The sequence below is a fragment of the Miniopterus schreibersii genome (assembly GCF_964146895.1).
Source record: "Miniopterus schreibersii genome assembly, chromosome: 12".
NCBI classification, from domain to species: Eukaryota; Metazoa; Chordata; class Mammalia; order Chiroptera; family Miniopteridae; genus Miniopterus; species Miniopterus schreibersii.
In genome coordinates, this window is record NC_138112.1 from 41,212,228 (window position 1) to 41,224,478 (window position 12,251).

The following is a 12,251-nucleotide window of genomic DNA, read 5'->3' on the forward strand; positions in this document are numbered from 1 at the left end:
TCTGGTGAGCTATAACTGACAAATGACAAACTGCACATATTTCAAGTATAAAATTTGGTAAGTTTTGACATATCTATATACCCGTGAATCTGTCACCACAATCGAGATAATGAACCTTTCTGCCTCCCTCTGCAATCTCCTCTCCAAGCAATCACTGATGTGCTTTTTGTCACTGCAGATCAATTTGCATTTATCTTATGTAAATGGAATCATAAGTATGTACTCCTTTTGTCTGCCCTTTTCCACTAAGCATAATTATTTGAGATGCATCCAAGCTATCAGTAGTTAATTCTTTTTTATAGCTAAGTAGTATTCATTGTATGGACATACCACCATTTGTTTATTCATTCTCCTGTGGACAATGAGTTGCTTCTACATTTTTGGTTATTATACATAAAGCTGCTATAAATGGTTATTTACAAGTCTTTGTAGGGCATAAACTTTTATTTCTCTTGCATAAATGTCTAGGAATAAAATGCTGAATCACATGGAAATAGGTACGTTTAACTTTTTAAGAAATGACCAAATTGTTTTCCCAAATGGTTGTACAATTGTATATTCCCATCAGCAGTGTTAGAGAGTTCCAGTTCCTCCACACCCTTGTCAACATTTGAGGGAGTCAGTTTAAAAAGTGTTAGCCATTAAAACAGGTATGTAGTGGTATCTGTGATTTTAATTTTGCATTTTGTGATGAATGATATCAAGTATCTTTTCATTTGCTTATTTGCCATCTGTATATCTTTGGTGAAGTACAAATGTTTTGCCCATAAGAAATATGGGTTGGCTGTTTTCTTATTATTAAGTTTTGAGAACATACATCATTTACAAATATTTTCTTCTACTCTGTGATTCCCCCCCCCCCATTTTCTTAACAGTGATTTTTGAAGGTTTTAATTTTGAAAAAGTCTAATTTATCAATATATTCTTTTATCAATCATGCTTTTGGTGTTGAATCTAAGGTATCCTTGCCTAACCCAAGGTCACAAAGATTTCTTCCTATGTTTTCTTCTAAAAGTTTTATAGTATTAAGTCTTACATTTAGGTCTGTGATCTCTTTTGAATTAATTTTTATATTGGTGCTAGAAATGGATTAATTTTTTGTATCTGGAAATCCAATTGTCTGGCACCATTTGTTGAAAAGGCTGTCCTTTCTCTACTGATTGCTTTTGCATGTTCATCAAAAATCAATTTTCCACGGATCATGTATGTGTGAGACTATGCACTTTATTCTGTTTCATTGACCTATTTGTCTTTACACCAATTATCACACAGTCTTGATTACTATAGCTTTATAGTAAGTTTTGAAGTCAGATAGTGCTAGACCTCCAATTTGCTTTTTCAAAGTTGTTTCAGATATTCTAGATCCTTTGCAATTCCATATGGACTTTAGAATTAGCTTGCCAATTTCTACTAATCTTTAGGTCAATCTGGGGAGAGTGACATTTCAACAACATTAAGTCTTCTGACCCACGAACAAGAGGTATCTCCTGATTTATCTAAGTGTTTAATTTCTCTCAGTAATGTTCTGTAGTTTTTCAGTGTCGTCTTTAACATATTTTGTTAGATTTCTTTCATGTTTTTTGATACTACTGTAAATGATAATGATTTTTAAATTTTAATATTCCAATGGTTAATTTTTTGTAGATTTCATAAATAATCATGTTGTTTGTGAATCAGTTAGTTGTACTTCTTCCTTTCTAATGTGTCTGTATTATTATTTTCCTGCCTTACTGCATGGCTAGGACCATTAGTACAATACTGAGCAGAAGTGGCGAGGCAGACATCCATGTCTTATTCCTGATCTTAGGGGTAGAGCATTTCATCTTTCACTCTTAAGCATGATGTTAGATGTAGGGTTCTAAAATAGATACTATCTACAGTTTGAGCAAATTCCCTTCTATTCCCAGTATCCTGAGAATTTTTATAGGGAATAAATGTTATATTTTATCAAATGCTTTTTCTGAGTTTACTGAGATGACCATATGGCTTTTATTTTATTACTATTTAAAAAAAAAAAAATGTTTTCATTGATTTTTAGAGGAAGGGAGAGGGAGAGAAAGATCAATGTGAGATACATCCATTGGCTGCCTCCTATACACCCCCTACTGGGGGACTGAGCCCCCACCTAAGCATGTGCCCTGATGGAATCGAACTTACGGCCTTTTGGTGCACGGGACAATGCTCAACCAGCTGAGCCACACCAGCCAGGGTTGGTTTTTATTTTTTAATTTCTTAATATGGTAATTACACCGATTGATTTCAAATGTGGAACCAATCATCCATTCCTGGGATAAATCCTGCTTGACCATGGTATATTATTTTTTAAATATACTGATTTATATGGATTTGATTTGCTAAGTTTTTGTTTACAAAATTTGAATCTATGATTATCAGGGATACTGGTGTATAGTTTTCTTTTACTGCTTCATCAGGCCAGGGTAATGCTGGTCTCCCAGATTGAGTTGGGTAGTATTTCCTTTTCTTCCATTTTCTGGAAGTCTTTTTGTAGAATTGCTATTATTTCTTCCTTAAATACTTAGTAGAATTTACTAGTGAAGCCTCTTGGGCCTAAGTTTTCAGCATGGAAATGTTTTAGCTACAATTTAAATTTCCTTAATATGCCTATTCAAATTACGTATTTTTTTTCTTGAGTGTGGTAGCTCATGTTTTTCAAGGAACTTGTCCATTTTAACTAACTGTTGATTCCTTTGGCACAAATTTTATGAATCTTTTCAAGTTGGTCACAAGATTTTTGGGTCCTAAAGGCAAGCCTGCTTCAAATAAACTTAGCTTTATTATGTAGAATTGGGAATGATAGGTATCTCAGCCAATAAATTAATTCTATATAAGCATTTCCCAAAATATGTTGATAAACAGAGTTTTAAGGTCTACTTAGGCATCATCTGAATTCTGTTCAAAATACTTTTGTATGTATCTTGATGAAGATAAAAAATAAACAGATTTAAAAAACTAAGCTATGTGAAGCATTTTAGTTTTGTTTTCCATTATGGAGTGAAATCTGCCAATTTCACTTATTTATAAGAAGAGAACCTGAAATGGAATTTGGAGAAACATAAATTTATAGAGTCTTATTTTTTGCCCATGGGCCATTAAGTACTTTGTAAAATTTAAAAATAAACTATGACTCAAATCCCAGGAAAGATCAAGATTTTGGGTATAAAATATAATAAGTTAAAATTGGATTTGCTTTCAGGAATTACAAATTTTAAGCTACAAGAGATCCTATATAGAATGGTGTCAACATTCTAGACGCACACTAGAAAAATAAGTAGCTAATAGTAGTTTTTGTTATTTTACAGATTAAGTTTTAACAAACATTAATTGTGTACGTTGTACTGTGCCAATCATTTGACATAAGATTTAAAAAAAAAAAATCTTTATTGATTTCAGAGAGAGAGGGATAGAAACATCAATGATGAGAGTCATTGATCGGCTGCTGCCTGCAACCTGGGCATGTGCCCTGACCGGGAATCAAACCCTGATCTCCTGGATCACTAGGTTGACACTCAACCGCTAAGCCACGCTCGGCCGGGCTGACATAAGATTTTTAATCATTCATATAGTGTGTGTGTGTATGTGTATATATAGTACACAGAGGTTAAAAATTTGTTAAAGATCAAAAATTAGTAAATCAGACTGATATACAAACTCAGATTTACTTTATGGCTCATACAGTATAAGCTTTAATGCAAAATTGCTTTGTTATAAAATAGCTTGGATTATGTCCATTTTTGCCAGTTTTCAGTTGAGTGGGAAGCAGGCAGACACCAAACTCTTGCGTATACCGTGAACCCGTGAATCCATTAGCTACAGGTATTTTGCCAATATTAATGGATACATTTTAGAGTAATCAACCTGTGTGAGGGCATCTTAGCTCAAAAACAATAGCTTTTGTCTTTGAAATGGGGCCTATCATAGTGGTGGCAGACAGGAACTGTGAGGAGAATCATACTACAAAGTCAGATCACAGTGAGTCAATTTACAATTTGAATGAACCTCAAAGGCAAAGCTGTAACTGTTACTTGTTTTCCTCAAAGTAGGAAATAATGAAAAAGTTCTAAGATGTCCTCAAAGATTTATTCCAATGCTGAAATAAAGGAGCTGCTTTCTTATACTTCATGTTTTCATTCATATCACACATATTTCCCCCCTTGGTATTGTATTTTTAAGACAAATTTTAGGAAAAATTTCATTTTTGTACTTAGGATGTATTTTCCTTTTGAATTTGGTTCAACTATTTTAAGAAAAGGAAGCAGCCTGTAATGATATCATTCGAGCTGAGCCAATTTGTTTTAGAAGTAACAAAAAGCCCTGCCAGATGTTGCTATTATGAAACAGTGATCTAGCATTTATAATTCATCTGACACCTGGATATACTGGCGTAAACAATGGCTTTTTACATGATGAGGCAGTTCTAATTTAAGATCAATGCTTCATCTGTTTTCTTTGTAACTCTTACTAGCACTAATGCACAAGTCTGGGCAGATTTCCATGGACTGCCTTTTGGTATTCGGCATGTTAGATGGTGAACACATTCCACCTAGACAAGTTTCGCTTGCTGCAGCGTAACTTTGCACTTATTTTTAAATGTCGTTGGGCCTGGCTCCACTTTGTGCCTCTGAGAGACTGAGGACAGCACTAATTTGAACTGTCTGGCAAAAGCCAGAGTCATGTAAAACACGAGTGTTAGAAAATGCCTATGACCAGTATGAAGGAGATGATGCAACACTGCCTTATAATTAAATCAGCAAGAGTCAGGAGCACTATTTGTTAACCAGTCTTCTAGAGCCTCCTGTGTTTCAATGAATAAACAATCCCTTTTCAGCACAAAATAATTTGCCTTACCAAAGCCAATACCTATCATAGCCACGCATCCTTGAGATACTGCAATTAAGGTCATATGCTTGCCTTGCCAGGACTTGTCTCCACTCAGATTATTATGTATGAGGTTCTAGGTCAAAGGAGGGTTTGGGAAAATTTTTAATGTGGCACAGCCAGATCTGAAATCATACAAAAGGGGTCTGTAGACCCTGAACAATATTATTCTCTACAGCTGTGAAGCATTCACTTAGAACTACTTGAGTTTTCATTAAAACTCAAACTGTTTTCAATTTTAGAACTAACTGGTTTACATAGAATATTTGAATTTTAAGCTCTTATTTAAAATAGTTACCAGAAATTAAACATATACCCCAAGTTATTTTATGTAACATAACATAATGCAGCTTTAGCATCTACAGTAATGCGTTCTAAAAATAACAGGAATGTAATTTAGTACTTTATTTTAGTTTATGTCAAAATGCTCTGTTCATACCCTTAAGAGGTACTCTTCAGAACACACTCCCACTCCCACCCACCTCACCCTAGCCCACCCCCAACAATAAAACATAAGCATTACATTCAAAGCAATTATTATCCTTGGGATGCAATGATGTTCCCATCTGCAAGGGAGTTATGTCTTGTATGAAAACCTCCATCTCTTACTGTGAGTGGATTCTTTTGCTGAGACTGTTAAGGTGCAGAATTCTGCAAACTGAAATTGGACATTTAACACATTTAATAGTGTACTGAACTTAAGCCAAATTCAGCCACACAAACTCAGTCCCCTACAACTCTCCTTCAGTTAAAAGGAAAGGAATTGAAAAGAAAATTTTAAAAAGTTGTCTTTAGAGAGGGAGGAACCTGGGGGGGGGGGGGAGAGAGAGAGAGAGAAACATCGATGTGAGAGAGATACATTGATCTGGTTGCCTTCTGTGTGCCCCCTGACCAGGGATTGAACCCAAAACCTTCTGGTGTATGGGATGATGCTCCAACCAAATGAGCCACACCAGCCAGTGCAAAGAAAGGAATTTTTAAAAGGTAAGAAGCCCAAAAGGAGGTAGGGACAATGGGAGGGGAAATAGTAGCAGGCCAAGAAAATTCAGTAAATTTTTGAAAGAGGGAAAATAGAAGGAAGAATAGCAGTTAAGTGATAGAAAATGAGAGGCTACATTGGGATGCTCCTGTAGGATGAAATGATTTGAGAAGGCAACAGTTTGCCTATAAATCCAGAAAGGCTCAGAACTCAGAAGCCCAAGAACTGAGTAACACATATAGGGGTGAAATGAGAGCTAAAAGTGAGGATTAGTTATAAGTCTATAGAGGCAGTGGGGAGACCTCATGTGATCTCCTTCTTGCAAGCAAGAGATTGTCCTCTGGAAAAACCAAACTTGATAAACTCCGGTCTTGGGAACACCAGGTCCAACTAGATAAATGATGATGCTATGAAAAGCATGAAAAAGATAAAAATCTGCACACTTGATTGGGATTTCCCCGGACTCATTTTCTGCTCTCCTTCCAGAAAGCAGATAGTCAGGCTTGTAAGGACTCTCTGAGCACCAGGCTGACAAAACTTTCTCTGGAGAAAAGAAATAGCTGCTGTTTCCTTTTCCTGGAACTCCAATTTACTGACATGTTGGACTTCCTAGTGAAAAACACTTTTCAAGTTCATCGAAGTATAATTTACCTATGACAAAATGTTCCTATTTTAAGTATACAGGTTGCTTAGTTTTGGTCACTGTGTACAGTCATGTAACCACCACAATCAGGATATTTAGCAGTTCCCTCATCCTAAAAAGTCTGTTCATGCCCCTCCGTGGTCCATCCCTTCCCCTGGTCACTGGTCCCAGGCAACCACTGATATGTCTTTCGTAACTCTGGTTTTGCCTTTCGTAGAATTTCCTATAAATGAAATCATACAGTGTGTAGTCCTTTTTCACAACCAAAATGACTTTAAGATTCATCCATGTTTTTGTGTATATTACTACTTGATCCCCTTTGCTTGCTGAATAGTACTCCTCTGTATGAACACACCTGAATCTGTTCACCTGCTCACCAATTAAGGGGCATGCTAACCCTTTCTAGTCACACCAATTCCCTTTCCTCCATTATCTCTAACCCTTGGAAACCAAGAATTTATTCTCTAGCTCTATATTCTTGTCATTTTGAGAATGGTATATAAAAATGGAATCATATAGTGTGTGGCCATTTGAGATGCCTTTTTTTTTTACCTAACACAAAGCTCTTGAGATCCATTCAAGTTGCTGCATGTATCAACAGTGAATCCCTTTTCATTGCTGAGCTGTATTCCATGGTATAGACATACCAGCTTGTTCAGCCATTCACCTACTATAGGGCATTCTGTCCCCCTCCTGCCTCCAGTTTTTGGTTATTATAAATAAAAGTATTGCATAAATAATACTTTTATATTTGAGGTGAATTTCTTATAAGTAGCATATAGTTAGGTAGTGATATATCTAGACCATTTCCATTTAATGTAATTATTGTTATGTTAGGGCTTAAATCTGCCATTTCACTTTTTTGTCTTTAGTGTGATATACACACACACACACACACACACACACACACACACACACACACACGTGTGTGTGTGTATATATATATATATATATATATATATATTTAGATTTTATAAAGTATTTTTACTTTTTGAAACATGTTTTTATTGATTTCAGAGAGAGCAAGGGAGAGGGGGAGAGAGAGAGGAAAACATCAACGATGAGAGAGAGTGATTGATCGGCTGCCTCCTGTACACCCCCACGGGATCTAGCTGAAATCTGGGCATGCGCCCTGACCGGGAATTAAATGGTGACCACCTGGTTCATAGGTCAACATCCAACCACTGAGCCAAGCCGGCTGGGCTATTTTTATTATTTTTAATCTGGTTATAAGTATAATACATCATGATTCTAAAGTTGTGTTTTTTTTTTTCCTGACTTCTGTAGATCACCTGATCCACAGAAATTCCATTCTGATTTATCTATAGTGTGTCAGTAGTATAGTTTAGTGGTTAGACAGACATATATTTTACATAGCGTTCCCCTTGATATTTCCAGTACCCAGCCTTATATAGCTTTCTTAGTGGTTGTTCCAGCTATTATATTCTACATCTCATCACACTTTACTGACATTTTACCAGTTTCAGTGAAGTGTAGAAACCTTACTTCCCTTTATGTTCCCCCATTTAAAATATAATTGTCTTGCCCTAGCAAGTGTGGCTCAGTTGTTGGAGCATCATCCCACACACCAAAAGGTGGCGGGTTTGATTCTCGGTCAGGGCACATACCCAGATTTTGGGTTCAATCCCGCCGGGATGCATACACCAACCTGGTCTCTTCGGAAGTTCCAATTCTGGTTCCTGAAAACATTCCCACCTTTCCATCTAATAAATGGTTGAGGCCAATGTATTTCAAAGAGGCTCACTGTTCTGACAACTATGTTTGACATGCCAGAGCCCATTCATTGTTGTGGTGCAGATGAAGCAAAGCTGGAAATGCCAACCCTGTTTTTCTTTGGTTAATTTAGTCACCTAAAGGCGTCAATGTTTTCAATTTGCAAACCCAGTGCCATCTGATTCTGAAGCCCAATCCTGACCAAGGCCCCATTAGGAAGTTTTATCTGATGTACCTGAGATGGGGGAGAGCATTCACATCTCCCCCCGCCCCGCTCCCACTGGATTTGACCAGATTATATACCTGCTTTCTGCCTGGTCTCCTGATTAGCCCTGATTAGGTCGTCCAGTAGAACCGAGCCAGTGTCCTCAACCTCCTTGCTGGCCGGGTTAGGCCCTGATTCTTTCTCTAGGGGTTAGGCTCTACTTCTTATATGCCCAGGGGCAAGCTCGAGTCCTCCCCAAGTGGGCAGGCTCCACCTGGATTTCCAGCCCTGCCGTTACCTACTCTAGGTCAGATCTTGGAGAGCGAGCCCACATCTGCTCCTCTTCCCGGGAGGTGGTAATTTAGGTGAAGCCACTTCACTTGAGGGCCAGCCCAATAGCCAGCTCAGCTGTCCTAGTGTCAGGAACCAACTAATTCTTTTTCTTCTCCATTCCCAGAAATCCACGGCTGAGACTCAGGAAGTCTTAGGGCTGAATCCCTTCCATTATGGCATGAAGGTACCTGGCACAGCACTGCAGTGCTCAACAAATGCCAGTTCTTTTTTTCAGTCACATCAAGTCAATCGAAGCACACTCTACTCACCTGGTGTACACAGTCTAAGAACTGCAGGAAGACTGGCGTGAAACCACTACCCTGACAGTTGAGGGTCAAGCTGCTCCGCTGACTGAATTTATGACCAAAAGAGAGCCACTCTTTTTCAACCAACATCCGGAAGCCTTCGAGCGTCCTATAAAAGGGATCACCGAGTAACTGAACCAGGGATGTCACCTAGGGCACAAGCAGGATGGATACTTCATTACTTTCAGTTCTGAAAAATCCTGTTGCTAAGATAAAGCACTTCTTTTTGATGACAGCTAATTCAGAAGGTGACCTGGGCAGCAAGTTTGTTCACTAAATGCTCCAGGACAGGTAATCAAATTAATCCTCCAAACTTTCCAGTAAAAATGAAAAGTAAATTCATTTTGGCTCCATGTTTTCCTTTAGGGAATTCAGCTTTTAATCCTTACCTGGCCAGTTTGCCAACCGTGGTTTTTTCCTAGGTTAATTAATGCAGCCAGAGGATCAGTTCAAACCTATAGCTCCTTTTTGGCAGGTATAGATTAATGCCATACTACAGTTTATAGTCATACCTTTTCCTTTCACTCTGGAGTGAGTAAAGGAGGGGCTTATAGAGAACCAGGGGAAGGACTGACCAAACCCAGGAAGGATGGTCCATGTCCCACACTGCTGGTCAAGAGCTCCATCCGCATGCGTGCACGGTGCACCTGCAGTGTGGCACCTGATGCCCCAAGCCAGAGCTTCAGGCTATCCAGGGCCTGGAGGCTCACAGCATAGAACTTTCTGATGGACACTGGGGGTATTTAACACAGGACTTTTTCTGTCCATACACATTAGTCATTATACAAAAGGTTCATCTGCAGAATTTAAAAACAAATGAACTGAAATACAAATTCATACAAATATAAAACTAAATATATGAAAATATGTGTAAATCATTTACTTGTGCTGTGATGTCCCAGCCTTCTTCCAAACAGACCAAAACAGAGGAACCATTCTCAAGTACTTCTGATACTACTACGGCCAGCTGCATTATCCTGTGAAGCTAAGAGACGAAAGGAGGCCAGTTAGACCAAGTGCTTTCTGAGTACCAGGAACAGACACACTTGCTATCAACTTGGACAGCCAAACAAATTAGGGATCAAGTATGTGCACAAAAGAGCCATGTAAGTTTTAAATACTTAAAGTTCTTTGTCAAAATCAAGATTAAACAATGATACATGTTAAAAGTAGGCACATTTAAAAATATTGTGTTCAAGTGATACATGATGAAATAAACTGATCTTAAATAATTTCCCCTGGAGTGGAACAGCTATAATTCCATAGAGCGGAAAAAACAGAGATTCAAAGCAGCTCTCCCAACATAGCTACTGAACTTAAAATTTGTTTTTCTATGATGACATAGTAAGTTCTATTTCGGATACTCTTAGTTTTTCTGGAATTAGATAGTGGGGATAGTTGCACAACTTAGCGAAAAGCACTGAATTGTACGCTTTAAAAGGGTGATTTTTATGGCAAATAAGTTATAACTTTAAAATAAGACACTTTTATTTGTCTATAATGTGTATTAAATGGGAAGAAAATTTGTATTTGTGCTCAGCTTTTAAAGCCAAGCCACTGACTCATAGTCCCTAATGAACAATTAGGGTGTGAGCAGAGCATATAGATTCCAAAACCAAACGTGCAACCTTCTAGTTTTAAAAAATATTTTAAGCATCACTTGACATAATTTGTAGAATGAATCCAACCCTGAATTAAAACAGAAAACCCCCATGAAACAGAACTAGGCTACTTTAAACACAGAAACAAGGCACATGTCCTCTCCTACAACGAGCAGCTCCTCACTCGCTGTTCTTGCAGACAGCAATGACCAGGCCTGAATTCTCCTGCACTTAGCACCTGCTGAGTTAACTTTTAAAATGACAATATCTCAAGTAGAACAATGTTTTTGTTTTTGGCACTAACTTCTGGTATGGATTTACTCTGGAGTAAGGAGAACACAGAATGTACCAGAAACACAGGTTGGGTGGTGGGAACAGTCTGGGGCTGAGGATCAGCTTCTTTCATGGGCACTCAAAGGATCTCAAATAGCCTTAATAGTAATTAACATACCCTGATATAGGTTTATTTATTTATCTTTTAAATTTAATTTTTTTATTGATTTTGGGGGTGGGGGAGAGAGACAGACATTGATTAGCTGCTCTGTTGTTCGACCCATGCATTCATTGGTTGTTTCTCGTATGTGCCCTGATAGAGGACTGAACTCGCAACCTTGGCGTATTGGGACAACACTCTAACCAACTGAGCTACCCAGCCAGGGCTCATACCGATACAGGTTTATAACTAATTGTATATGTGGCTGTTTTTCTGTAGTTTAAGTACCTTAAAAATAGTTACTGCCCTGAGTACTCACATAATTTTCTGGCCTTTTTTTTGCCTTTTAGTCCAATATACTGTGGGAAACAACTGTTTTTCCTCTCAGGGGAGGCAGGAGGCTTCGAGGCAGATGCGTCAGGGGACAGAGGGGCTGGGGACTTGTGCAGGGAGGAGTAACAGCCACAGCACTGGGCCTAAAGACAAGGCTGAAGGCTATGGCACACAGATGCTCTTGGCCAAAGGTCTGTGTCAGTGTCTAAACCACATTGTCATAAATACCTATGTGTGCTGGCATACCCACTTCTAATTTCTCAATTAGAGTTCAATTAAAACATCCCAAGCTTGACTTAGCTGAAGGAAATAAGACAGTTTCCATCTAAAAATAATGATTCCCTCCTTAGCAGCCTATGGAGACCAAGTTTTCAATTACAGAGATAAAAACCCAAGGATGAAGTCGACCCCCTCACCTTCTGTATCATATGGGTCCCTGCAACCGAAAGGCTTTTAGAGAGGGCGCCCAGTAAAGGCAGAATGTCAGGGAGTGGGGGACACAATATTTCCCTCAAATGTCAGTTCTGTACACCCTTGAGTTCAAAGATAAGCTGCTCCAGAAGTTACCTGTGGGAACCATTCAGAGTCTCCCAGGGCCTTCAGGAAGGTCACGTCTGAGTCAGTTGGGATGGTGCTTGGGACACAGGCCCGCATCAGCTTTTTAAAACTGGCTTTCACTTGTCGGATGTCATGAAATTCAACAGGAACAAACTCACAATTTAAAGCAAATTCTAACTTAAAGTTCTGTGGAGAAAGATGCAGAGAATTAGGCATATGAAGTGCTATTGA

The 12,251-nt window shown here is 38.4% G+C and overlaps 1 protein-coding gene across 4 annotated transcripts in view; it reads right to left on the minus strand.

Moving 5' to 3' along the window:
- The window catches only part of SBF2 (SET binding factor 2), a 313,138-nt gene that overhangs the window by 17,555 nt on the left and 283,332 nt on the right, over positions 1-12,251 (minus strand). For all 4 annotated transcript variants that reach the window (XM_081154292.1, XM_081154291.1, XM_081154295.1 and 1 more), the window contains 3 exons: positions 12,030-12,206; positions 9,979-10,080; positions 9,060-9,245 (listed from right to left, as the gene is read on the minus strand). In XM_081154292.1, coding sequence (XP_081010418.1) covers positions 9,060-9,245; positions 9,979-10,080; positions 12,030-12,206 — 465 coding nt within the window. The remainder of the gene's footprint in view (positions 1-9,059; positions 9,246-9,978; positions 10,081-12,029; positions 12,207-12,251) is intronic.